The sequence below is a fragment of the Orbicella faveolata genome, unplaced genomic scaffold (assembly GCF_042242905.1).
Source record: "Orbicella faveolata isolate gen_17 unplaced genomic scaffold, um_ofav_v1 contig_47, whole genome shotgun sequence".
NCBI classification, from domain to species: Eukaryota; Metazoa; Cnidaria; class Anthozoa; order Scleractinia; family Merulinidae; genus Orbicella; species Orbicella faveolata.
This window is the reverse complement of record NW_028301577.1, coordinates 9,186,346-9,211,413: the sequence shown is the minus strand read 5'-3', so window position 1 is coordinate 9,211,413 and position 25,068 is coordinate 9,186,346. Positions and strand designations below refer to the sequence as shown.

Genomic DNA, 25,068 nt, shown 5'->3' with positions numbered 1-25,068 from the left:
TACGAACACAGCGAAAACATAATTTCGGCTCTTGAAAGCATTGAGAGAATCAGTTACAGGTTCACTCTTCGGAATAGGTCTTTGCCGTGCTGCAGCCCTGAAAAAGAGGATCGTACAGAGGGTGGGGTGGGGTGGGGTTTTGAGGGGGGGGGGGTTTCAAAGGCAAGGTTCACGAACGAAACAAATAGAGGATCACGGATATAAAAATTTCGTTTTCCTGAATCACGAAAATATGCAAGTAAGATTCTCTTTTTAATAATCCGTTCTTACACTACTGAAAGAGTGTTTTAAGAAAGAAAAATCGTGAAAGGCTAATAAGTCAAGGCTCCATATTGCAAATCGCATGTCTTAAGTCACTCCCGACAGACGACTCTAACCTTTCGGAGGATCGGCGTCTCAAAATCACGTAGAATTCAGTAGTGAAATCACGAATATCGGTGAATAATTCAAGTTCTTTACGGGTCACGCAAAACCTTCAAGTCACGGATCACGAACAATAATTTCCTAAATTCACGTTTCACGGAAAATAAAATCAGCTCATGATCACGCATCACGCGAATAACCCTGTACGACCCTCCAAAAAGACTGAAATGTGCGGACTCCATTAGGGTTCTTTTCATTTTCGCTTGAGTTCGACCGGAAATGCCTTTCTTTTGTTTTTTCCCCGGGGGGGGGGGGGACTCCCATATGGAGTGGACGGGGATGCTCGTCGGAAATTTTGAATTTAACCCCTAAAGGAGACCAATCTGGGCGTGGCCGAACCTTATGCAGACCTCTAAAAGAGACCAGTTTATAAAACAGACAAATAAAAAGTACAGTGACTTTTAATGATGGCGAATTTGTTTATATGAATTGACTAAATATAAAGAATCAAGATTCTTTCTGTTTTGTTATTTCTTCGCGTGCAACCCTTAACGAGACCTTGACGGCTAAAAATAATGACATTTTGCCCAGAACACCCTAAGCGAGACCAAAATCCGAAATTTACACCCCTAAGCGAGACGACGAGCATCCCCGTCCATTCCATATGGGAGTCCCCCCCCGGGGTTTTTTCCCACGGTAAAACAGAACCCATCAATCATTCGGTGTTGTTAACACTTAATTGGCTTTCTTGTTAGACAGTGCTAGCCCAGATAACTTCGCACAGCATAAAAATAACACTTTTCGACGTCAGAATGGCAGAGGAAACTCTCCAAGTAAAAAGTAGAAAACCGGCAATTTTTCAGCTAAAAGAAGGCGGCGAGTTTTACATGATAGGAAGCGAAGTTGGCCACCAAATGGGTTTGATGAAAGGAGCTTTGTACAAGAAATTTCCTTCGCTCTGGCGCCGCCCTCCGACGATCGAGGAACGAAAAATTTTGCTGTCTTTGAACGTCGGCTACAACAGTATGTCGAACTCAAACATCATGCTTGTAAAGGCAGCTGAGGTTGAAAAGGTCACCTTGGGTGTTGGAGAGAAATACATGGAAAAACAACCAACCTCACCAACTGAGCGAGGGCTGAAGGAGTTTGCTCAACGCATTAGGCGACCAAATTTTGCTGGGCCATTACATTTTCCAGCGAATTGTTCGCGGGAAGTGCTCAATTCTTCCGTTCAACATTTGAACGCGGTTTCATATCAAACAAAGACCAGCACCAAGTTTTGCAGCAGGTTTAGTTGGAAAGCTCGTGAGGAACTAAGGAAAAAGATCTTACCAAGTCCGAGGTAAGCTAACCGTTGAAGTTATCTTAACTTTCGAGAAAACTTACTTGGTGAAGAGACGATTGCATATGAAATTACAGCTTATCTCATCGTCATTTACTAACTTTTGTTGCATTTTCTCATTACAACAAAGGGATATAAAAGTATTCATTTAGAAGAATGTTTTTTCCCCCTTTCGAAATTATTTAAGCTTATAAGCTTAAGCTTGAGCTGTAGCGCTATAGCTAATGTCAAATTGATTCGAGTTTGCCCGACAAATTTTACCCTGCCAGAAAATTGTTGTCAACTTTGAATTGGACATTTATTTTATCTATGCAGTCAAAAACAGTGAAATTCGAACCTAGCAATGACATGAGTTGAAAGCCGCGCCCTTTGAAGGTGTTCAGAATAAAAACCTACGTTAGTTGTCTTGTAATCGAGATAAAACGTTTTGCCACTCAGTACAACATCAACATGTTTGGTCATCAAACTGTGTTTGACCTTGTTTTGGTCGCCAATGGACAGGGCTTAAGAATCATTTTCTCAAAAGAAACAAAAACTCTCAGAAGTTTTCTTATGTTAAGCTTAAATAGTGAGAATGTAAGTATATATCTCGCATCTCTATTTGTATGACCGATCTTCTTTTGGCAAGGAATAAAATGATTTGTACCATTGATTTCCTAATCCGACTCCAGAAAAATTACCGAAGATGGTACAATAGTTTTGTCTGTTTGTAAAATCACTAACAATCACTGATTTATATATGTTAGTTTTTGTCGACGTGGTATTTACATCTTTCTTTTAGAACACGTGTGGTTCTTGTGTCGCAGCTAGTTTTCTTAATTCAGTTGTACTGACTTTCAGTGCCTGTAATGTGTGATGTAACGACCGTGCAATCAATTGTACGATACAGTTAAGTATGTTTGAAATTTCCCCAAGTTGTTTTCATTTATCGTCGTCCGACTTCAGTTGCCATTTCCCATTCCAAGAAAGAAAAGTTGAACGTCACACTATTAGAAAAAATAATCACTGCCTCAGTTTGCCATCGTCTTTTTGCAAATGAAGCAAAAAAATCATATACGTTTTGCATAACCTCAACAACTAGTATCAATTGAATTCCCGAGCGTGTTTGTAAACAAGACTTGTGGCTTTAAATACCGCTTTTCTCCTCCTGCTTATACTCAGCATGAATCTAGCATGATGTAATAAATTAAGACTTACTTCGAACGATCATGACAAGCCAACAAGATCAATTGGAAACAAATTGGATACCCCAAGAAGCTTCATAAACCTAGCGTCTATCTATTAACCTTGTATTAAAGTTCATTCCTTGCCTTTTCCTAAGTAAACCTGAACACTAGTTGAACCTGAAGTTGTAAAATATCACTCAGTAAAATATTTTTAGCGTTTCACCGTGAGAGACTAGGCACGATGTTGGATCTCGCCAAGCACTGTGGGTAAACATGACAGAAAGGGTTAACAACAAGATGGCGGTAAGAACATACGGTCAAAAACCGAGTTCTTTTCAGTTAGGAGATGGAGAACACTACATGATCGGATCCGAAGTTGGAAACTTCCTTCGAATGTTCAGGGGTTCTTTATACAAAAAGTACCCTTCGTTGTGGCGAAGACTTGCGACACTCGATGAACGGAAGCAAATTGTACAGCTGGGTCTAGGACACAACAGCATCGCTACAAATGTCACGTTACTGAAATCTCATGAAGTGGACGAAATCCTTGAAGGGAAAGATGAAAAGTATAAAGTTTCTACGGAGACAGCCGAGGCAACGGCGCGGAACCCGAGTTCTAAGTCAAAACGAGGAAGCCAACCGACATGGGCACCACAAACGTTGTTTTCTAGTAACTCTTTTCATCTCGATGCTGTGCCCTGCTCCTCAACAGTGAACAGGAATCGGATAGGACCGAAAAGGATCAAAACCTTTCCTACGTGGTAAATTATTGTTCTTGTTTATAGAGTACTGACGATGACAGGTACCAAATCTCTTTGAGGATGTATCTCCAAAGAGTGGAACTTTTGGGGATGACATTTTAAAAGCTTGCATGCAAAGGGGAAAATGTTTATAAAAGGTTTATAGATTTTTGTGTTATAAGGCCAACTGGAAGCTTGGAAAGCTGCTGCTTATTGAACAAGGCTATATTGCAGTGGGTTGTGTCACCATGACTCATTGATTGATTGTAATTACCAGCCCCTTGGATAGCAGTGCTATCCACAGGATAAATCACCATCCAGTGGATAGCATGGTTTGTTTTGCCAACACTTATCCACTGGATAGCAATTTATCTGGTGGATAGCATTATCCACCCTTTAAACAACCTGGCTCAGTAGGACAAATACTATCAGTCCAGGAGGGTTATGTGTTTTGGGTTCTGGGGAAGTAATCATGGTTTTTATATGTCAAGGAAATACTACAGTAGATTGTCTGGGGTTTCATTGTTTCCTGACTGGCCCAGACATTTTCAACTTACATGTACATGTATGAAAACATTGCAATATAGTTGTCCTTATCAGTCTGGGATGGTCAGTGACAGATTTTTATTTTGCCAGTTTGGCCTAGATTTCTGTATTGGTTAGCAATATCCTGACTTTAGAAAACATTAATCAAGATGATCTGGCATATGTGCTTTATGTTTAACTTGGTACTTTTAAACCTCTTGGTTCAAATCTTTCAGACTTTTTCCTGTGTCTTTTCTTTATCGTCACTGATATTTAAAGGCGTGCGTGAAATAAAGCCCTAAGTGACTTTTGGAACATTTTGAGGTAGCCAGGATTGAAACACCTACCAGCAATTTTCATAGTTCACTCTGGTTTTAGTTATAGTCTCAAAAGAACTAGTTATTACTACAGTACTAGTTCTTTGCAGACAATAATGAAGACCACAGTAAGCTGTATAAATTGCTGGGAGATATTTCAACACAACATTTTCCAAAGTCACCTAGGGCTTTGTTCCACGCACCCCTTCATTTACTATGCAACCTGTGACTAGTCAGGGCCACCTACTATTTACAAAGTAACGTGTGCAAGATGTAACTGTAATTTAGGGAAACCCAGGTCTTTTGGAATGTGACTGAACCTTGACTGTCTCTGTTTCAGGACAGTAAAGGCTGTAGCTAGAGAGAGTGCATGGGGTCAGGGTGTGGTGTATGTTTTCAATTACGCTAGCACTGTAGGATAAAAATTGAAAAAAGTCTTTGTTAACCCATTAATATTCTTGGGGTTTTGACCTTTTCTAAAACTGATTTTTTAGGAGATAATTATCTCTGGAAGAGAATGCATAAAATAGCATTTCAGAGCCTCTCAATTTCAAAATTTTCTGGGGGAGCACACCCCCAGACTGTTGTAGAGGCTTGTCCCTTCAACACTTGAATCGGTGTCAGCTGTCTACTTCATGAAACAAGCCCTCTACTCCCTAAACGAATGAGAACCCTGCTTGTAATTAGCATAATGGCTCCTACGACATGAACATAACTACAGTGTTCATAGTATGAACCGTCTCAGTGTATTTGCCTCCCACTTTGTATGGGATGGTAGTTTGTCACAGGTTACCTCTCAGCATTCTGTCAGGTTGCTGCAACACTTTACTTGTGTTGCTTTATGCTTCTGGATAGACACACTGTGAAAGTAAAAGTGTCTTGCTTAAGAACAAACACAATGAGCCAAGATACCTTGTTTCTTGTTAATTTTAAGCTGGAAGTCTTGAGTTAAGCATTGAGAAAGGCCAAACAACTTTAGCACTGTCTTAATGATTTTTAGCTACGAAGAAAAATACTTAGTCATGTTGTTTCAGCGGGACAATATGGTTTTGACTTCAGTTCTTACTGCAGGCATAAGTGTAGATCTAGGGGGAGAGTGTAGGGGTGCACCACCCCTCCTAAGAAAAATTCTGGATCTGCCCTTGGGGCACAGCCACCATATACAATCATTACATCAGTGTACCTACCAAACATTTTCCACATTTATATTGATGAATTACTATAATTTTTCAGCTATGATGACCATGATATGGCGGCCATCCATGAAGCAGCAAGTCAACCTGAAGTCTTGGTACCTATCAGACTTGATATAGACATTGATGGGCAGAAACTCAGAGATACATTTACTTGGAACAAGAATGGTTGGTGTTTTCACTGCTGTTTTAAACAATATTTTTTCCAAGCATTTTGATGCTTGTTAAGTCTGTGTTGGGGCATGTGTCCCATCTTGCTGGAGTTTATCCTGAATTCTGTAGCATTAATAAGCAACTAGAGTCGAATCTCTCCACAACGGCCACCTTGGGGACAGAGGAAGGTGGCTATTGTAGAGAGCTGGCCATTATGGGGAGGTAGGGGTGTAATATGACACCTGTTTTTTTGGGGGGCGGGGGGGTGGTTGCAGCATATTTTTTTTCAAAGAGTGCTTATGTTAGCATATATAAATTAAAATTTGCCAATAAACCAGAAACTTAACAGAGATCAACAACATGCTATACAGATCAAGTTCGCTAACTTTTTACAATAAAAAGTGGGGTTTTGTTTACATGGTTTGTCAGTCGTTAATTAACTGACCATTGGCAAGAGGTTATTTTGGCAATCGTGACGAGTTTTAGTAGCCATTACCATTGTGAAGAGGTGGCCATTGCAGAGAGATTAAAATAAGAGTGAATGTTTGAACAGTCCATCAGGACCGAAAAGGTGGCTGTTTTAGAGAGGTGGCTGTTAGTGATTGAAGTAGTATTTCTACCTTCTCCCCTTTCCCTCCTGGATGGGATGCTAATCCATCACAGGGTTACCCCCAACACTAAATTTGCTGGTACCCATTTATACAGCTGGGTGGAGAGAGGCACTTTGACTGTCAAGCATCTTGCTAGATAAAACAATACTATGGCCTTTGCCAGGGGTAAGCCCAAACTGTTTGATTTATAGTCCAGTGCACTAACCATTTTGATAGGCCGCTCAGTCTCCCACAACAGGGTGAAAAATGCCATGTACGTGGGATGTATCAGTTGTCTGCATGTCTTAATAATAATCTTACTTGTATGGAAAATGTCCAAACTGTTGTGAGCGTAAATCATTTTGTAGACGATTTTGATGTTCCATGGGAAGTTCATCCTGGAATTTTGTTTGCCTTTTTGAGAGCTGAAAAGTCCTAAAACACCTGGAAATGAGTGATTTTGCTGCAGGGGTCTGAGAATTTTAATTCACTTGCCAGTTTTTTTGTTTTTGCTTTCTTTGTACTCTTTGGTTCCTGGAAAATCAGACCACATTACTGATTTAAGAACTAAGGGCCTTAAAGAGACATTTCGAAATACTGTAAGTAGTCCGGGGAGGAATAAGTTGGTATCCCTAAATAAACCATTGCTTCTACATAAGATACGAACTCTTGCTCTATCCTGTTTCCACTAGAGACGCTGATCTCACCAGAAGTGTTTGCTGAAGTGCTGTGTGATGATCTTGATTTACCACCAGCCTCTTTTGTGCCTGCTGTAGTCCAGGCTATAAGACAGCAGATTAAACAGTTTGACACAGATTCTGAGATAACAGTGGATAAACAATCAGATCAGAGGGTTATAATCAAGGTATGGTGCTTGAAATGTTACTGTTGAGTGTTCTTATCTCGAGGGAAACTGTGCAAATGCAGCTTCATCTGTTGATACAATCTTTTTCAAAATGAGTTAAAATCAGAGCAGTGATTATTATCATGATTATCGTGTTGTAAATAAGCAAACAACAATGATGCACAGTTTCTTGAATCTGGCAGAACTACCACAGGGGTTTCATTAATGGCCAGGCACCAGGCTAGCAACTTTTTCAGCAAGTTCCTGAAAACAGCAGAGCTGCAAAAGTTGAACAGTAGGTCTCAACCTTTCAGCTGAAAACCAACTCAGTCAAAACTGGTTTCAGCTGAAACTGCAAGTCTAGGAAGAAAATACCTTGTTTAAAATAGACTTGACTCCAAAAAGAAGGGGTATGAAATATTAGAAAACATGCTGTTCGCAAGGGTAAATTTTTGAGTTTCACACTAGTAAGATGGAAAAATGGTGGCTATCCCCAGACCTACATTGTACTACACTCTGCTGTACTGTGATAAATAGCTATATAAGAAACAGCTGTTGTGAAAGTTGACAATCTTGTTGAAAAACTACTTTGGTGTTCTTTGGTACCAAATAAAGAGTGGCCATCCATCTTATTTATTATTTAGAGAGTTGTAATTTTCATCCACACAGCTTAATATCCATGTGGGTAACATTTCGTTAATGGATCAGTTTGAGTGGGATTTGTCTGAACCGCTAAACACGCCTGAAGAATTCGCCCTCAGCCTGTGTTCTGATTTGGGGCTCGGTGGCGAGTTTGCCACAGCCATTGCTTACAGCATTCGTGGTCAACTAAGTTGGCATTCTAAAACATATGCCTTCAGTGAAGCGCCATTACCAACTATAGAGACACCCATTAGATCAGGTACAGATGTTGATAACTGGGGTCCTTACCTCGAGACACTGACCGATGCCGAGATGGAGAAGAAACTACGTGACCAGGACAGGAATACCAGGTTTGTACTTTTGTCTGCTTTGGGCTTTTCTTGCTGGCCAGTAATTGATTTCCTCATGCTAAATACTTCTTTAATGCATGGAAATATTGGAACACATTGTGTAGTTCCAGAAAATATCCATAGCTCCCCCACAAAAGGGATGTTTTCTAAGGACCCCCACTCCCCTTACCCATCTGGAAATTCCAATTAAGCTTTAATAGTTTTCTTTTGTCTTAGAGAACCCCCTACTCCCTGGAAATTCCTATCCCTTCTGTGGGGGGGAGTATGGATATTTTCTGGAACTGCAAAAGAGGTCTTAGTTTGCTTTACACCCCAACTCCTTTAAAAATATAATAACAGCAACCACAAAAAAAGATGCGAAAAGTTCATCATAAACTTTATTAAGTAGATTAAGTTTTGTTTCTCAGAGAGAAATGCTGTTTTGAGACACTTGAAATGTAGCTTAATATATGCACCACTAGAAGAACCTTTTCAGTGTAAGTCACACTACACGTTTTTATAGGTTAAGGTATATTTAATAAGAATTTTGTATCTCTTTTACAGACGAATGAGGCGTCTAGCCAACACAGCTCCTGTGTTTTGAAAGACATCATCACAGTCGAGGAAGAAACCTAGTCTTTAAAGTGTATTATACATAAAACTATAGTTGTTCTTGTTCTCTGTAAATAAGTTAGCTAATGAAAGTGTCAAGGAATAAAGTACATTTATTTAGGGGAAAAAAAGCTGTCAAACAAATTTTAAAGAAAAGCGTTGGTTTAAAAAGACTTGTTATAATCAACTGTTTGTTTGTCATTAGAACGGATTAACGTTAGCAAGTTTGTGAGCGACTGTTGTTAAATATTATAAATAAAGGTGAACCGGTTGACGTTCACACTCTCTAAATTGACAAATATACATCTTAAATGACCATTAGAAAACCGTAAACAGGATTTTAAATCCGGGCCCTCTAACGTTTACTACCATGGTTTGGTAATGACGACATCTTTAAGATTAAAAAAAGCTTAAGCGGGCTACCATTTGGCAGAAGGGGAACAGGGGTCCTGTGATACCTACGAACCCCCGCCCCCCATCTAGTAAGTGAAAAGTATGCATTTTTTTTAACCCCTATCGCGCACCAAATACCGCATCAACACAGTTTGTATGACAAGTGAATCATGTAAAACCTCCATTTTTCTAATAATATTGATTTCGAAATTTTGTCAAAAAATGTACCCTGTCTAAGATTTGTAGGGGAAACGCGAAGTCTACACCTGTCCCTCCCTCAGAGCAACCAGGTAAAAAAAACCCTACCTACAGCAGTTCATACAGTAAACATTTTCTACGCGAGTAGCTTCACGCTGCTTTCTTGCTAACCAACCTTTTTTTCTAATTTGTAATTGTTAATCATCTTCATTATAATCGTTTGCAATCATCCAAATATAAAAATATGCTCTGCGTAATTCCTTAATTTTGTAATTAATATAATTCTATGATTTCATTATCGCCTTCTCGTCGATGGCTTCGTGGGCTTTCTCGAGTTCGTCAATTACTTCCAGCAGTTTCGTGGCCACCGTTTCTTCAGTTGTTACTGTAGATGTTTGAGCGTTCTTTACAGGTGTCTGTTGGTCCTTTACCGTGTCGCTGGAATCTTGAGAATCTTTTTGAAGTTCTTTCGTTCCCAGGAATTTCTTTCGGAGTTCGTCACGACTCTGAAGAAGCTGCGTGAAAATCATCTGTGCTTCGGAGTCTGGGTCAAGTGGATCTCGCCAATCACTCAAGGTCACGTGTGTGTGGGTTAACTGGCAGCCACCAGCTGAAACAGGAAGGAAGTTACTGAACGGCAGGAAATTATGAGTATGACTTTGGTGAAAGGTTGTTAGGTTATTTCTTGGGTTCGTAAACTAGTTTGGTTAAGTAATAGCAAAGTATGCCCCGAGCAAAGACCCAGAGCTTATCCTTGTTTCTTTAGCATTTCGAGATCAGTGTCTTGAGAAATGACTGATTCTACAATTGAGATCGAGGTTCGTTATAATTTGTCCAGCGGCACCTTTAAAAATGTCCAATTCCACTGATATGGTTTCTTCCTTACATGGTTTTCTTGATACGTGATTTTGTCCAGTCATGGCAAGTTGACTACGTGAACAATTTTAGTAACTCTTCATAAAGAACGTTGCAAGCGCATGATCGGTGTCTGGCCCTCCACCACAGTATCACATGTCAGGTACGTGGCTAGCACGTGGCTTATTACACTTACCTGTTTTGATTACCCGTTTGCAGCATGTCCATTTGTTTTTGTGGAAGACTCCGGGGTGGAAGTAAGATAACATTTTTGGATTGGAAATGGTCGTCTTCCTAATCGCTGATAGCCACTGATTCATCTCATTCACATCCTGAATTAAAAATAACAAAATAGACGCACCTAAATTGCTGTTTAAATTGAATAACACTGAAGCAAGGCTGATTACTACGTAGAAAACTTAATGCGACGACATGATAGAGTCCAAACTGAGAGCCAAGAATTGCAACCTTGGATGGCTGTTTACAGATCCTACGTATACCAGCAGCTTTTTGGTTGCGGTCTCTTACAATATTTCTGTTTTTAAGTTTCTTTTGGGAGTGTAAAGATAGCAGGATTTACCTATATGAGAAACGAATTGTGAAAATAAGTTATTATTACCTGAGCAGCAAGATAAAGGATCTGTAATGCGTCGTCGTAATCTTTGCTCACCACTTGAAACACGTTTGGCTTTTGAAATGCTGACTCATCAACCCGCTCAACTGCTAAGATTTTCCTTGTTGGGAGAAACTGTCTTGTCTGAAATAATACAAAAAGGAAAAAGAAAAGCCGAGCTCGAGTAACGTAACTGACAAGATATGTATCAGGCTTTGGTCACACTTGGTGCCCAAGCATGGTGCCTGAGAAAGATTCTCGCTTCAGAATTCGGGCGCAGTGTTCGTGCTCGGGTACAAGGTCTCGACCATGCAGTTGAGCACTAGATGGTACTTGGGTCTTTGGAGTACCCAGTGTCTGAACGCAACCCTTCTTTGTGCTAGTGCTGGTTTAAACACAGCCTCAGCAGATTCGATTTACTTTATGTAGTCCTAAAAAAATCACTATGTGTGAGACTTCAGCGTTGGGAATATCAGGGAATAAACCTCCGCATAAGGGAGATTTATTTACTTGTTAGTCTACAAAAGCGCGCCAAAATTACCTGTGAATCATTTGTTTTGGCGTAAAGGAAATTCTCAGTACTCAGCCAACAGTAGCGCTTTTTAAACTTGTATGGTTTTGGTAGCCTGGTGTCCCTGTAGCGGCACTTCTTAACGGAACCTTCCTTGATAATGAGAGAGTTACTGAACACCGTCCTCCTGTGGTCACAACCTGGAACTAACATTGAAAAGGAAGCCAAGTTAGAACTTAATAAACAGACTTTAACAATAGGCATTGGCTAGCTTCGTTACAGTGTTCACAGAACCTCTTCATGACATAAACGCTGCAGCGAAGCAAAACTGTAACTAGGCTAGTCTGGCCATTTAATTTGGAAGTGGCCCTTATTTTGCGTCTGGTGAAGTCTACCAAAGGCTACGAAACTTGTGCTAATCAACGAGGATATGTTCTTTTTACTCAATCAGTAGCCAAGGCTATTTCTTTTCTCGCTTATCTCTTTCTTTTAGTTTCCTCTCTACAACCAGTGCTAGGTTCTCTCCGTTTCCCTCTTCCTTCTCTACATTCTGAGAACCCAGACTCGGCGAGATATTCAGATTCACGCTTAGTTCAAGTCTTCATTTGGTGCTAGCTACTTTTCCAGCAACTTTCTTTTTCAAGTAGTCTGATTCATTTAAACCTCATTGTAATCGCTTTGGTTTTCGTTTTGTATGAGTCTTTGATAGCTCAAAAGTTTTTACTACCATCTTCATCCTCCACGTCAGCAAGCCTGTCCAGAAAGTCCTTGACTTCGTCTGTGTAGAATGCGATCCACTTGTACAGCGGTCCCATCCACTCTTCCTTCCCGTTATGCAGAGGGAGCTCAATGTTGCCAATCTTCTGCACAGTCTGGGAACAACGGACAAACACCACACAGTCATTGTTTTTGCGTTTGTACGATTTTTGGTCTGTGATAATTCGTAGAAGCAATTGAATGGGTTCATTTCTCGTTATTCAATGAAAATACAACGCAAGGCGCCAATGTGCACCTTGATTGGTGTTATGTTAATAAGGAACTTCTTCAACTTCAGTGAAGTCGGTTGCTAAGACAAGGACTCCTATCGAACGAGTAGTCCTGTACCTCTTCCAGGCCTGTATTTTGATTCGTTCTCTTATCCTGTAGCTCCTATTGTTTCAAACGCTGGGAGCATTGTTTAATTCATTTATGTATTGTTTACTGAGCTTATCACAAACTCTGTTTGGAAAGCTACAGGCTTTCTCTATAGAACTGACATATTCCCCCAGATAGGAGAATCAAGCCAGTTAAGGGCGAGACGCCTTGACAATTTTTTTCTAAGACTGCACCCTTCAAACCGAAACTGGTAGAAGATCTCTCTGATATCGGAAGTTAACTGGCACGCTACCGCTCTCCTCAGATACTGACCTTTGCCAAGATGGTTAGTGTACGGGAGACATTCTTGTCTGCATGGTTTTCCCTCAAACCGAAGAGCTTGGGTCCGAGAATTGCTGGCGCGAAGAACCGGAGAAACAGGAAACCACTCACTGCTGTGTATTTAGAATCCTGAAAAACGAGTAAAGAACTCGTCACGTTTCAGCTTTAAATCATAGCACTATGTCGATGGAGAAAGGGCAGTGCCATAAGGTCGAGGAAGACGGAGGAAGGAAATAACTGTTAAGGCCTTTGAATGCCTACGCAGTTTCTTGGCCATTCCTAACTTTTTCCTCAAGTACAGTACGTTCCAGTTGCTGGACCCTCTCTACACCCCCTGGGTTCAGACCCTGAGTGGGGTAGAGTAAGTAAGTTAATGACTTAGACTTTCACACCTTTAGCATTTCAAGTTAAAAAAGGTTCTTTCCTAATCTGTCGTATATTCTTTAACTCTATTCGACTCCAGGCTTAAAGGAAGACAAGGGATGCGAGAGAGCATAGAATATCGAACCTAAAATGCCATAGCTTGATCTTTTTGTTTTTTCTTCGTCAAATGTCATGGCGAAAATTTTTCTGCCCACCTCGTATTCAGGTTCATCTCCAAAGTGATCGGAGACTCGTCGAGCGAGATTTCTGAAGGCTGCACGCATGTAGCTTGGACACTCCTTGATTGAGCCCAAGATTGACGTCATGACGGTTTCTAAGTAACCAGTCAGAACTGCCAGGCTTCTGTCCTGTTCATCAACTGGCTTTAGACTCAGACGCCTGTAAACAAACAGGAAACCAACTTAAAACTTACTGCTATATTACTGGGGTTTTTCGCCAACAGCACGTGTTTTCGTTGGCTATTTTGAAATCACATGGTATCAGGTAATGAAACTGTTTCCCGCTAAACGTCTGAGCGGGCAACCTCGCAAAATCTGACTTTTAAGGGTGACATTGCATTTATGCTCGTGAATTGTGACTGCACACCGCCTTTGCGCGTAAATCCCGACCAGCCATTAAGTCTTATCTGTCGCTGGATACAGCATTTGCGCTGACTGGTGTGTGGACCGGCGGGTCTAAGGATCTTAAGAGATTACTACGCCTAGATTGTTTCAAACTCGTGGAAAAACAGGCGCCAATTATTTGAAATAGATTTAGACAGCGGGTCACCCGCTTAGTTCTCCCTCGTCTGAACGCGATCTGCTTGAATTGTCGCACATCCACTTGGTACTAATACTATTTGTCCACGCCTAGTGGTGGTTTTAACAACCGGCCCTTTGACACACTTTTGACTATCGTGTGGTTGCTTTCTTGATTTTGGTCACAAAATCGTCTTAGGCCTAGGTCAAGCGTCGAATTTCGCAGGAGACGAATTAAACTGCAGTTGGACTCGATCCAAACGGGTAAAGCTTGACCGTTGGGTCAAGCATCAAACTTAATTCGAATTTAGATTGACCAACACGTTCTGTCCGTCTGCTTCAGACGGACAGAACGTGTTGGTTGATCTTAATTCAGTCGGACGAACTCAGTTGAGTCAAACGTCGAACTTATCATGAACTTAATTCGCCGCACACTTTGGTTCGTCTCATGTGAAGTTCGACGTTAGATCTGGGCCTTATGTAGCTCAAATCCTCAGCACTCTCACATGCATTAACTCTAAAACACGAACACAACAGAGTCTGCATCAGATTCAGATACATCAAGATTCCGTCCCGTTAGAATCCTTACCTGAGAGCGCTCTGTTTGCGCTCGGCGTTTTTACTTGGGTCCAGCTCGCAGTATTTACGTTCTTCAAAAATTTTGTCAATGACCGGCTTTAATGTGTCTGAAAGGTATGGCATGCCTACAATCTGAACAGAAAACGAGAAAATTAGAAGCTTTTAACTTCGGTTCAAATATCTCATTCACTTCGAAGATTAAAATAGCAATTTTCTGTACTAATTTGCTTAATTTTCGTTTAATGTTAGTTCAGAAAACATGATGGCACATAAGACAATGTTCTGTCCTTGTGTTCCAAGAGTTCAAAGGTTTACGTTGATGGTGATACGGCACTCTCTACCTGGCTACCTGATGATTTTCATCGCGCTTGTAAGAAGAAAACAGATTTTTAATTCTCTAGGAACAGTCACAAAGGTACAGAATTATTCCGGTTGTATTTTTGTTTGTATACCTTCATAAATTGTTCCATGCATTTCGCTGCCAGGCTGTTGCCTCTAAACAGAGTTCTTGGATTACCTAAGGAAAAAAGAACGGAGACATTCAAATCGTTCGTGGTCCTTGAACGAGGTAAAAACAGATTTCGGTGACATTCAAGTTCAGCTTAATTTCCTTGAAGAACTTTCTCACCATTCGTTTGCGCATGGTGAGGACGATTTCGTTCCTTTGTTCTGCTCCTTTTTCTATTCCAAATTTTTATTCAACAATTATTATGTGGAATTTCGGGAGATAGTTGGCCGACGAGGGCCGTGTCGGTTAAAATCATGCATTATGCTGCAAGAATGAGTACGATACTAACTCACTTTTTGCCGTAGCCCCCAGGGGATAATGGGTCGTGCATCGAAATAAACTTGAATGCGCAGCGCTTTGCAAGATGTGGAACGAAGTTCCGAATATAGTAATCCACATTTATCGCAAGATGTCTGTTATGTGCGGATACCAGATACATAACGTGAAAATTTGTTCTATGTAAGGTTAACATAGGTCGTTACTTGTGTCCTTTATCTCCCGAAGTGTCAGATAATCCAGAAATGGTATGACCACGTCCTGGCCAATAAACAGCCGAACCAGCTGGTGAGCCAGTATTGCTTGGTCAGCAGTGGTCAGCTGTTCAATTAAGCTCAGCACAGTGGGATCCAGGCTCTGCGGGTCCTTTGTGGAGTTGACAAGAATCTCTACCAGAGACTGATAACATTTCTGGGGAAGGATGCGTTCTTGTGTCAAACGCAGTTTCATTCGGATGCTGCCCAGATTTTCCCTGTTGAGAGACGCATTCTACCATTGACTTGAGAAATTTATGTGCTTATTTGGTGTTTTTATAGACTTCAGAGAGCGGTTTTCAACTGAATGTTGAAAACAATTGCTTTGGTTCCGTTTTACTACAATCTCTGAATGCTTCACAAGGAATTAAAGAAGTGCAACATGCTTTATGCATTTAAAGCGCAGCTGTTAAGATTTAAGCTCAGGAAATCGAATGCAAAACGTCAAGCAATCGATCTTTTCCACGCTTTCCAAAGATTATATTCGTTTGCGTTGAGGTTTTATGAGATTGAAACGTTATTGCCTCAGTATGATGTTAGTAGGTTAAGGATAATCTTAAGAAAACTGCTTTATTTTACTTTCCAAATTACAACTGAACTAACAAAAAAACGAAACAACCAAACAAGAAACAGCAAACGATAGGAAAAGTTGGGGACAACATGGCGACTGTTAGCGGCGCTTTTGGCGATAAGTACTTGTGCCTAACTTACGTCTTATGTTCTTTTATGTGTGGCATCGGGACCAGTTTGTACCAGGCGTCCCTGCTTTGGCCGGGTTTGAGCTTCGTCAAGAAGACTGTGACCTAGAAAATAATAGATTTTAAAGCAAATCACAACATGCGCCAGATTGTGCTGGGTTGAGATGCGCGGGATTAAGACGCGCGGGATTGAGATGCGCTGGTCTAAAATTTGCGGGATTAAGATGCGCGGGATTGAAACGTGCGAAATTGAGATGTGCGGGATTGAAACGCGCGGGATCGAGATGCAGTGGACTAAAATGCGCGGGATTGAGATGCGCGGGTTTCAGCCCTCGCCGGAGTTGTTTTGTTTTGTTCTGATCCTAATAACCTAAATCAAATTCCGGGAGTAGGTTTTGATGGAACAGCATCCCAAATAGGGAAAATAGCAAAATTTCTGGGCGCTTCACAACACAGGAAGTTAAGCTTAACGGATCGCTTACTAGCCGATAGATCGGATTATGCCGTTGGTATTTTTAAAGATGATTTTTCATTCTTATTCGCCAAAATTCTTTACTACCTGTCCGGAACAGCAAAGTAACTCTGATTCGATTTTGACCTCCGCTGTCATCTTGAGATTCTGAAGCGGATCTTTAACTTCAAACTCCAGCCATTTCTGTTTGGTAGGAATCCACGACTTTTTATGTCCCTGATTGAATAAAAAGAAGCATTTTCGTGGTAAGTGAATCGCCAAGACAGTGCGCAAACACCGATGTTTGAGTTTGTAATTGGCGCTGCGACGGTAAGTTTGCAAGAAAAACGTATGGGTGTTCAAAAGCTTAGCCACGTCTTGTCCACTTATGAAAATTTTAGTCGCGAAACCATTTCAACAAGATGTACGATAATCTACACATACAGCAACGTTTAATAGACCTTCTAAATCGTTGCGTCAATAATCGTTACGTTTGGTGAAGTTGGCTTTACACTCGTTCTACGGATTTGTTGAACCCTTGCTACAGCAAACAGTCACGGGACATTGATTTTTTTTGGTGGGGGGAGGCATGCATCAGTCCCCTCATGTTGTGTTCTTTGGCAAAACAGTCTCACACCACCTCTCTCCACTCAGAAGTATAAACAAGGGTATCAGAAAATTGCTCGGGAAATCTGGAAAAACCCCAGGGGTAACCGACTGAAAATATCCCGCTGGATGGGGTCGGTTTTCGTTCCGTCAGTCGGAGATGGAGTCATCTATACTAGTGAAGCTTAGTGACTTAAAGCGTCCTTTTCGAAGTAAAGGAGCTACGTCGCGGTTTGCGCGTCTTGAAAAGTTTAGCCTAAATTCTTCAATTTCGTCGTTTGTAATCTGTGCTAATCTTCTCCATCCTTCTCCATCCTCCATCCTTCTCCATGCTTGTTTCTTTATGGTTTATTATTGTCTCTTCGGTGTTTTTCTATCTTGGTAAACTACTATTTTCATGTTTTCTTCAATTAAACTGCAATTTTGCACGCGGCCAAAATCACCGGAAAAATACCGTGACTGAGCTCCTTGAAAGAACAATCAACATGTCCACACGGCGAGGCAATGTTGCACGAGTAGAACTGACTCTTACCTCAGTGAGTTTGTCGACTGTTTCCCTCAGGGATAGTCTCATTTGAGAAGTCCCTGTACTGGGCTCTCCGAGGGAAAGCTTCACAGAGGGTTCTAAAATAGTTCTGCCTGTCTCAGGAAGGTCTCTTGGAGTGAAGGAACAAAGACTAGAGTTAGTGACACTCCAGAACGTAGGCCTGCAGTACGTGCACAGTGGAGTTGAGGCTAATGGACACTAGATTATCGGGAGATATTCTGCTCAGTAATATATCTACCGAAAGCTGAAGCTCTGTACAATTCTGGCCCCAAAATGCTCACTTTCCCGTAGAGAGGTCTTATTTAACGTTAAAAGGGTTTTGGTTTTGGAACTTTCTGATGGCCTACACCAGTAAAGTATAAAGTAGTAACTCAGTATCATTGCAAAAACAAATTGTGATCAGAACTCATGTTACCTTACTTCCAGAACTTTTGCCCTAACTTTTTTCACATCTCCCTAGTAGTAAAAATATATAGCATAAATATCATACTAAATAGATAGCAATTCGTATGTTTTCGTGACCCTATTGTAACTGTGCTTCTTTCATCATGAACCTAATCCGATAGAATTTTCAAACGTCAAAGTACTGGAACATCTTCGGTAAGTTATTGGTTGTCTCTCGTACATCTTCGGAATTAGTAGCAGGACTTCGGAATTTCTTCGGGCCATTTGTTAGACATACCGATATCTGCGGAAGTAATTTATATGCCTCCATATTCAGCTATCTCTGTTCAAAAGGGACTCAAACTTAATTTTATGAAATATAAGAACGATTTTCTTTGCCTTCTCGTAGAGGGTTGCTTCTATCCTGATCTCTCCTTGAATATCCGTGTAGTTGTACATGTCAACAGCAGACAAAGGGAACCATTTAGCCAGCCCTTTAGGACACTGCGCCAAACTCTCCCGGTCAAATATCACTCGTCCAATGAGATCATCGAGTCTGTGGAAACAAAAGATAACGCGTGAAAATCACTGAATCAGTTGATTTTAAGATGGACATGCGATTCTACTATGTGAGGCCTGAAGTGGTTAAATGGTAACTGTGATTTGCCCATTCTTTTCACTGGGAAAATTGGGTTTGAGTCACTAGGACTGGGATTCACCCAAAAAAAAAAAAAAAAAAGGCAATGGTTTTTTTTGGCAACATTTGGGCTGGGCAATGGAGCTTAGCCCCCCTCCCCAACCTCTCCGCTTTTTGGGCCCTTTACATTATGAAACCCGGGCTCACGTTATTCCTCACCCGATCGTGTCCTCATCGTAAACATAGACTGATAGGTTAGTAAAACCAACTGGTAGAAACATGGTATATTCCTCGCCCCAAAACGGCTCCAAATCTCTCCATACTGTAGCAGTCCTGAAAGAAAAAAACATTTTCAAGAAAAATTTAGGTGCTTTATATTTGCAGTCGGTGTTACCATTTTTGCCGATTCTAACAGACCAATCAGAAATAGCACAGAAACTTATGATGTCAACTTGTCGTCATCAGTATACGTCATGTTGCTTAGAAACATCGCAGCTGACACTTGCCGACTCAATCAAGTTACGTCGCGGTTTGCGCATCTGAAAAATTTAGCCTAAATTTTACGTTAGCCCAGCCTTTGCAATCCGTGTTAATCTTCTCCATCCTTAACCATCCTTGTTTTTTCGTGGTTTATAATTATCTCTTTGGTGTTCTTCTATCTTAGTAAACTACTATTTTAAGGTTTTCTTCAATTCAAAGGTAATTTTGTACGTGGCCAAAATACCGTGACTGAGCTCCTTTAAATGGATGAAATACTCCTAAAATTATGCTTAATCGCGAAAAGAATTTTATTTATTTAATCAGTAACACAAACACTAGTTTGCTACTGAACGAAACTTAAAGTGTCTTTCTGTTATCTATGTTGAATAACAATGTTGAGGTTATGTTAACACGATCAGCAAGAGAGAAATTTCTTTGCTTAGTGTCGTTTTTGTAATTATGCCTAATTTAGTAATAAGTAAATAAAATTGTAAGTAATAACGTATTAAGGTCGCGACACAGGGAGAGGTTGCCTACTCTCCCGAGCCGGGGACTCATGATAAAATTGCCGGCTCAACACAAAATACTACTTAAGAACAAAAATACATTGTGAATATACATAATGGTGCTAAGGACTACAATTTCTATCGGTATGGAATGGGATATTATGTAAAAACATCCCAAATTTATTTTAATATTTAATGGAAATAATTTTTACTGAATAGTTCAAGCACTTCAGTTAAAATGTACAATGACCTCGTTCGACGTTAGAGACAAAAGACAAAGAAGAAACTGTTGAAATTTGTTGCGCTAATTTGTGTCAGCAATATCAGAACATAATAACATAATATTAACGTGATATGAAAAGACTATGGGATACTTGGAGTGAAAGCAATTTTAAATTGCGATAATTAAATTGAAGTAATTAAACTTTTAGTGAGTCAATACGGGATAATGTTTAACGTAATGGCTATTGTAGCCAAAGGTTAAAGCAGTCTTGAAAGAGAGGATGCAAACTGTTTCTGACGTTCGCCTCTATTTTGTATCTATTTTTTTTTTTTTTTTACCTTGTTATTTACTTTTAGGGGAGGAGATTCTAGGAATTTCTGCTTTTAATAGTCAGTTAACCGCTGCTTACAGATTGCTAACAGAAGTCGCGTTTTCAGTCCTTTTTCAAAACCATCTTTGAACCGACTCCATCGGACAACACTGAAACGACTAAGTTTGCATTTTTCGACGATATTGCGTCAAGTTCATTTATATCATTCATGTGAACAATACACTTTATAATCACATAAACATTCCGCTTCTGAATGGCGAAAGGACCACTATCGTTTTATAGTTATTTCAAAAATCCCTTACCATTTCCGCCCTCTTTAATAATTGAACTTAAACATTATACCTAATTGACTCACTGAATGTTTAATTACTTAAATTCAATTATCCCAATTAATCGTTTTTTCTCATTTTTAGGCACATTTGCTAATTTACTGTGTGTACATAAATTTGTTAGAGGTAAACTCACGACTTTTCATTCCAAATCTTATTTAACCGTTTATTTAAAACAGCGATGAAATTGGTCAATTTATGTCCTCGTTGCATCAAGTTCGAGAACATGTTATGCAGATTTTTAGTGCTCAAGGGTCAGTTTTACCAAGGAATACAAGTTGGGTGTTCTTCCTGCTTGAATAGGCCTTGGCCGTTGTTTTGGTTAAATATCGAGAGCGAAATACCCGCCAATCTAGCAAACTTTCATGTCCAAAATATTCAAAGCATTTATCGCAACTGAATTATCTCAGGTGGAGTTCTTTTAATTTGACATTTGCACAAGGAAGTACAATTTTATTTACAGATTTTGTTTGAGATTACAACAGCTGTCAAGTCGAAGCTGGTATTTACCGACTGTTCGCTTTATTGAGTTTTGTGGACTGATCAGTCGTTCATGTTTATTCGTGTTCAGCCTTACAGTAAAGTAAACTCCTTTAGCGTTACGATAGCTTCGGTGTAAAAGATTGATGATAAATTTCGAATTGGTATCGACGAATAACATCATTTTCCTTTCATCACGGATTTTCACAGTGTAATAGTGTGATATACGCAGCAAGTCAATAAACAGCAAAACAACCCGGAGATATCCACTTACCGTGCTACAACTTCATTGTCAATCTTGACGATGCAGTAAGGATCACTCTTCCCAGAGCTGATTAAAAAAAGAGAACAAAACAGAATTATTTCCGAATTCACTCATTGACCAATAACCGGTTTCAAATTACTCTTGTTCGTTTTGCGGTTCGCACGACAATCATTTCTCAAGTCGACTACTAAGTTAAACAAGTTATGAAATGTACGAGAAAAACAATTAACTGATCTGTTTCTAAATTAAATTCCCGTTGCGGACTTACATGTCTTTTCTCGGTAGGTTCTTTCCCTCTCCGATGCGAAGATATAAAATGGTACTCTTCGCCATTTCACCTGTGTTGTTTTAAAAACTGAATCGATGCTAAATTTAAACTGTAGCAGAATCAACAAGCGTAACAGAGCAAAACAGTTAAAAGATCAACACTAAATTAACTAAGCGATCTAACTTTTTTTAGATAACGGAAAACCTCCTCTGCCACGCTGATCTTTCTGTGCGCAAAAACTGGCCAACTGCTTGTGTTGCGTAAAAGCGAGCATAAATAATGACTTGACTCCGGGCTGTCAAAGAGAATATTTTCCTTTCAGGCGTATTACAATTTAGCATATCATTAACACAACGAAGATAAACAGTGGATCTCTATCTGACAATTAGCAGCAACACTTAAGTTTTGTGTTGCACACAATTCTCGCGTTCGCCGCCTGTATTGTAATTGCTTTTAATCCATCATTCATCTAATTCTGTTCTCTAATTTTTTTATGCACTTACATCACCCGAAGAAGTTACGATTTTTGATCATTTTAGCACAGTGATTGACTTATTTCTGGTCTCTAACGTTTTGAAAATGGTATGTCAGAGGTGATGTTTTGTTTTTCTTATACTTTACAAGTCTCAGACCGGAAATGACAACCTAGCTCTGCCATTGGACGCACAATTTGGTGGTAAATGAAATTATGGGTTGATGTAAACGATTAAATACTTAAACTCGTTTTTCGAAGGAAAATTTCAGACTGTGAAAAAAGCCTTAACAACAAAAAAGACTTAAGGTAAATTGTAAACGAACCTTGATAATGATAACACTACTACCCCCCCCCCCCCCCAAAAAAAAGAGGCTAGTCGAAAATCTTGCAGAATATTCCGTCCACACTAGCTAACGGCCATAATTACTTAATCTTGGCTTAACTCGCGTTTTTTTTTTTTCATTGTGCTAGTGTGGACGCGAGGCGTGACTAGTATGCATGAAAAAGTTCGCGAGTACGCCTTCAAAACATGAACACTGTCGTGAACAGTTGGCGAAAATAAAAGAAATCGTGACTGAGCTAAAGATAAAGTGCGAGGTCGAGTCATCAGAGTGCTTAGTGCTCAACGATAGCACTAAGTGACCAGTCTAAATGAGCAGATTATATTGACTTTATTTGTGGAATGGTTCTATATTTTCGGCACATATTGTATACAGTAGCCGTGTGATTGTCTTCCTCAAATATCTATTTCCTGTTTGCTAATTTTAACTGCAGTACTACTTCACTCAAGATATCATATCATATCAAGAGAGAGTCCTCTCTATCTTAGTTTGTGACATCACATGGCAACCTGAATAACCCTAAATTGAGATTGCGCTTGTTTATGGCTAATGCTGGGGTGTTCATATCAGTAATGCTTTTGTTGTGTAATCAAAGGGTAAACTAAATTACTTGAATCAAGAGATTATGATCCTGTCATATTCTCTTGCTTGAATATATATATTTTATGGGATATTATTCAACAATGCTGCTATCAAAAATCCTTTTAGTCTATCTAACGCCATTTTTTCGGGGTTTTTTTTAAAGTAAATTACTCCCACTCGTTCCCCGTTTGTTCAGTTCCCCGAGGTTTTCATTTTGTAGGCGTCCTGAAGAAGGTAGAGAAATTTGAAGGTCTAACACTGAACAGACTAAGATCCCATAGCAGATTAAATTTGACAGGAAGGATGTTTCGACAATCTTCGAGTAACTTTTGTTGTATTTTTGGTTACGCCTGTGTTGGTAGTGAAAACCAGGCTTTGATTCACTTTCAGCGCGATTTTTTCAGGTTATTAGTCGCAAGTATTTTTAGCCAGTCATATGAACTCTCTCAAATTAAAGAATTTACATTGTTTTTCTATTTCGATATTCAGCCCAATCTAGCCTGCTTTATTAATAGCTGGGGGAGCTATTTTCGATCTTCTAATGTTGATATAGTCTTCTTATTTCTATAAATAATTTGCTAATTAATTGCCCGTCTTTGTTAAAAGACTATTCCTGCATAACAACATCATTGTTTCTGGTAACATGTGGGTCTCCTCATGATAGTGGCATATATATATTGGTCAAAGTTTACTGCGCCTTTCAATAACATGCGGACTCTAAAATTAAAAGCTCAACCGACAAATGCGTTTTCCGCTACCGTCAATCAAATGTTCGGCGCCGGGCGGCTCCTCGCAGCTTCCGACTATGTTGTCTGAACTGTGCTCAACGATTTGATTTGATTACCGCGCGCTCGGCAGTACTCGGAAGCTGGGAGGATCCGCCGAACATTTGATTGACGGTAGCGAAAAACGCATTTGTCGGTTGAGCTTTGAATTTTAAGTCCGCATGTTATTGAAAGGCGCAGTAAAAAGTCTTAATGGTAATTACAACAGTTTACAATGTCGATTTCAATTTAATCATGTTTAATATCACTGACGACTTTTAGGAAGAAAGGAAGGTTCCCTGAGTTGCACGTACAGTTGCATCCTCGGAGACCCAGGGGCTACTAGTCAGGACGATGCGATATTTTCGGGCGACGCGATAGTTTCGGGCGAAAGTTGACTGAACAACTTTCGCCCGGAAATATCGCACAGTCTCGAGTAGCAGCCCCTGGGTCTCCGAAGATGCTACAGCTGTGGATAGGAGGGAGGAAGTTGGTGAAACTAGTTCTCTCCTTAGCGGATTGGGGGAAGAGAAACAGGGAAGCTTTCGCTCCCCTCTGTTTCCGCAGCCTCCTCAGTTAGTCAACGGGAAGTCTTTTCTCCGGTAGAATCACCTTCCTTTGAGACAATTAACGTTGGCATACACCACTCACTATTCCACAAACAATATGATGAGGACTGGGAACGAAATCAATACTCTTTGCAAAATGGTTCCATGCAGGTGTTGATTTCCGAGTTTTTCCGCGTTTCTTCTTGAATTCAAGCCTCTATTGCTCCAGAAAAAAGGGAAAAGGAGCACTGTGATATGTAAACCAATTCATCTGAGACTTTTAGCCATGTCAAGAGCGCAATCTTCCCCGGATATTTACAAAGTGTCAGTAACTCGAGCGAATGCTAAAAGCGTGGATGAGGAACTTCTAGAACTATGCAATTTGAGTGGGGTCACTCTAGATCGCGATGTTTTCAAGATACTGTTGGATTTGATCAAGCTGAACGTCCCACCGACTTCCTTGGTCAGTGTTCTGAAGCAAATAGCTGCTACGAAAGGCTATCGGAGCGAAGGTCACTCTGCTTTGACGGGAAAGTTGAGCGGTGGTTCGATGACTGGAAGTAGTTACGACACATCTTCGTTGATTACAGGAACTGGTAGTAGCTTGACAACC

The 25,068-nt window shown here is 40.2% G+C and overlaps 2 protein-coding genes across 3 annotated transcripts; one reads left to right on the top strand and one right to left on the bottom strand.

The window, feature by feature from the left end:
- The first annotated feature begins 1,105 nt into the window (after window positions 1-1,105).
- On the top strand, window positions 1,106-9,115 carry LOC110052640 (SWI/SNF-related matrix-associated actin-dependent regulator of chromatin subfamily B member 1-like). Of its 2 annotated transcripts, none has more exons than XM_089279706.1 (5): window positions 1,106-1,705; window positions 5,687-5,814; window positions 7,082-7,254; window positions 7,903-8,225; window positions 8,769-9,115. In XM_089279706.1, the coding sequence occupies exons 1-5, from the start codon at window positions 1,176-1,178 to the stop codon at window positions 8,806-8,808; spliced, it is 1,194 nt and encodes a 397-aa protein (XP_089135832.1). In that variant the 5' UTR covers window positions 1,106-1,175; the 3' UTR covers window positions 8,809-9,115. The 2 variants fall into 2 exon arrangements, with proteins under 2 accessions (XP_089135832.1, XP_089135831.1); XM_089279705.1 differs by lacking the exon at window positions 1,106-1,705 and adding an exon at window positions 3,138-3,632.
- Window positions 8,581-22,078, bottom strand: LOC110052689 (rasGAP-activating-like protein 1). The gene is made up of 19 exons (XM_089279704.1): window positions 21,929-22,078; window positions 21,746-21,815; window positions 21,487-21,543; window positions 19,083-19,196; window positions 18,626-18,782; window positions 18,258-18,298; window positions 17,828-17,951; window positions 16,798-16,926; window positions 16,252-16,343; window positions 15,493-15,758; window positions 14,955-15,019; window positions 14,513-14,634; window positions 13,381-13,564; window positions 12,794-12,931; window positions 12,114-12,258; window positions 11,417-11,592; window positions 10,882-11,019; window positions 10,459-10,594; window positions 8,581-10,017 (listed from the first exon to the last, which is right to left on the bottom strand). The coding sequence occupies exons 1-19, from the start codon at window positions 22,017-22,019 to the stop codon at window positions 9,692-9,694; spliced, it is 2,571 nt and encodes an 856-aa protein (XP_089135830.1). The 5' UTR covers window positions 22,020-22,078; the 3' UTR covers window positions 8,581-9,691.
- Window positions 22,079-25,068: the final 2,990 nt, after the last annotated feature.

What these genes read in the sequence shown, in the direction of transcription:
- LOC110052640 (XM_089279706.1), top strand. Translation starts at nt 1,176, where the DNA reads ATGGCAGAGGAAACTCTCCAAGTAAAAAGTAGAAAACCGGCAATTTTT. An exon ending in ATCAGAGGGTTATAATCAAG is followed by an intron (nt 7,255 to 7,902) that starts GTATGGTGCTTG and finishes TCATCCACACAG; the next exon opens with CTTAATATCCATGTGGGTAA. An exon ending in GACCAGGACAGGAATACCAG is followed by an intron (nt 8,226 to 8,768) that starts GTTTGTACTTTT and finishes TCTCTTTTACAG; the next exon opens with ACGAATGAGGCGTCTAGCCA.
- LOC110052689 (XM_089279704.1), bottom strand. Translation starts at nt 22,019, where the DNA reads ATGCTCGCTTTTACGCAACACAAGCAGTTGGCCAGTTTTTGCGCACAG. An exon ending in CACATAAAAGAACATAAGAC is followed by an intron (nt 15,759 to 16,251) that starts GTAAGTTAGGCA and finishes GTCTCTCAACAG; the next exon opens with GGAAAATCTGGGCAGCATCC. An exon ending in GAGATGAACCTGAATACGAG is followed by an intron (nt 12,932 to 13,380) that starts GTGGGCAGAAAA and finishes CTCGTTTTTCAG; the next exon opens with GATTCTAAATACACAGCAGT.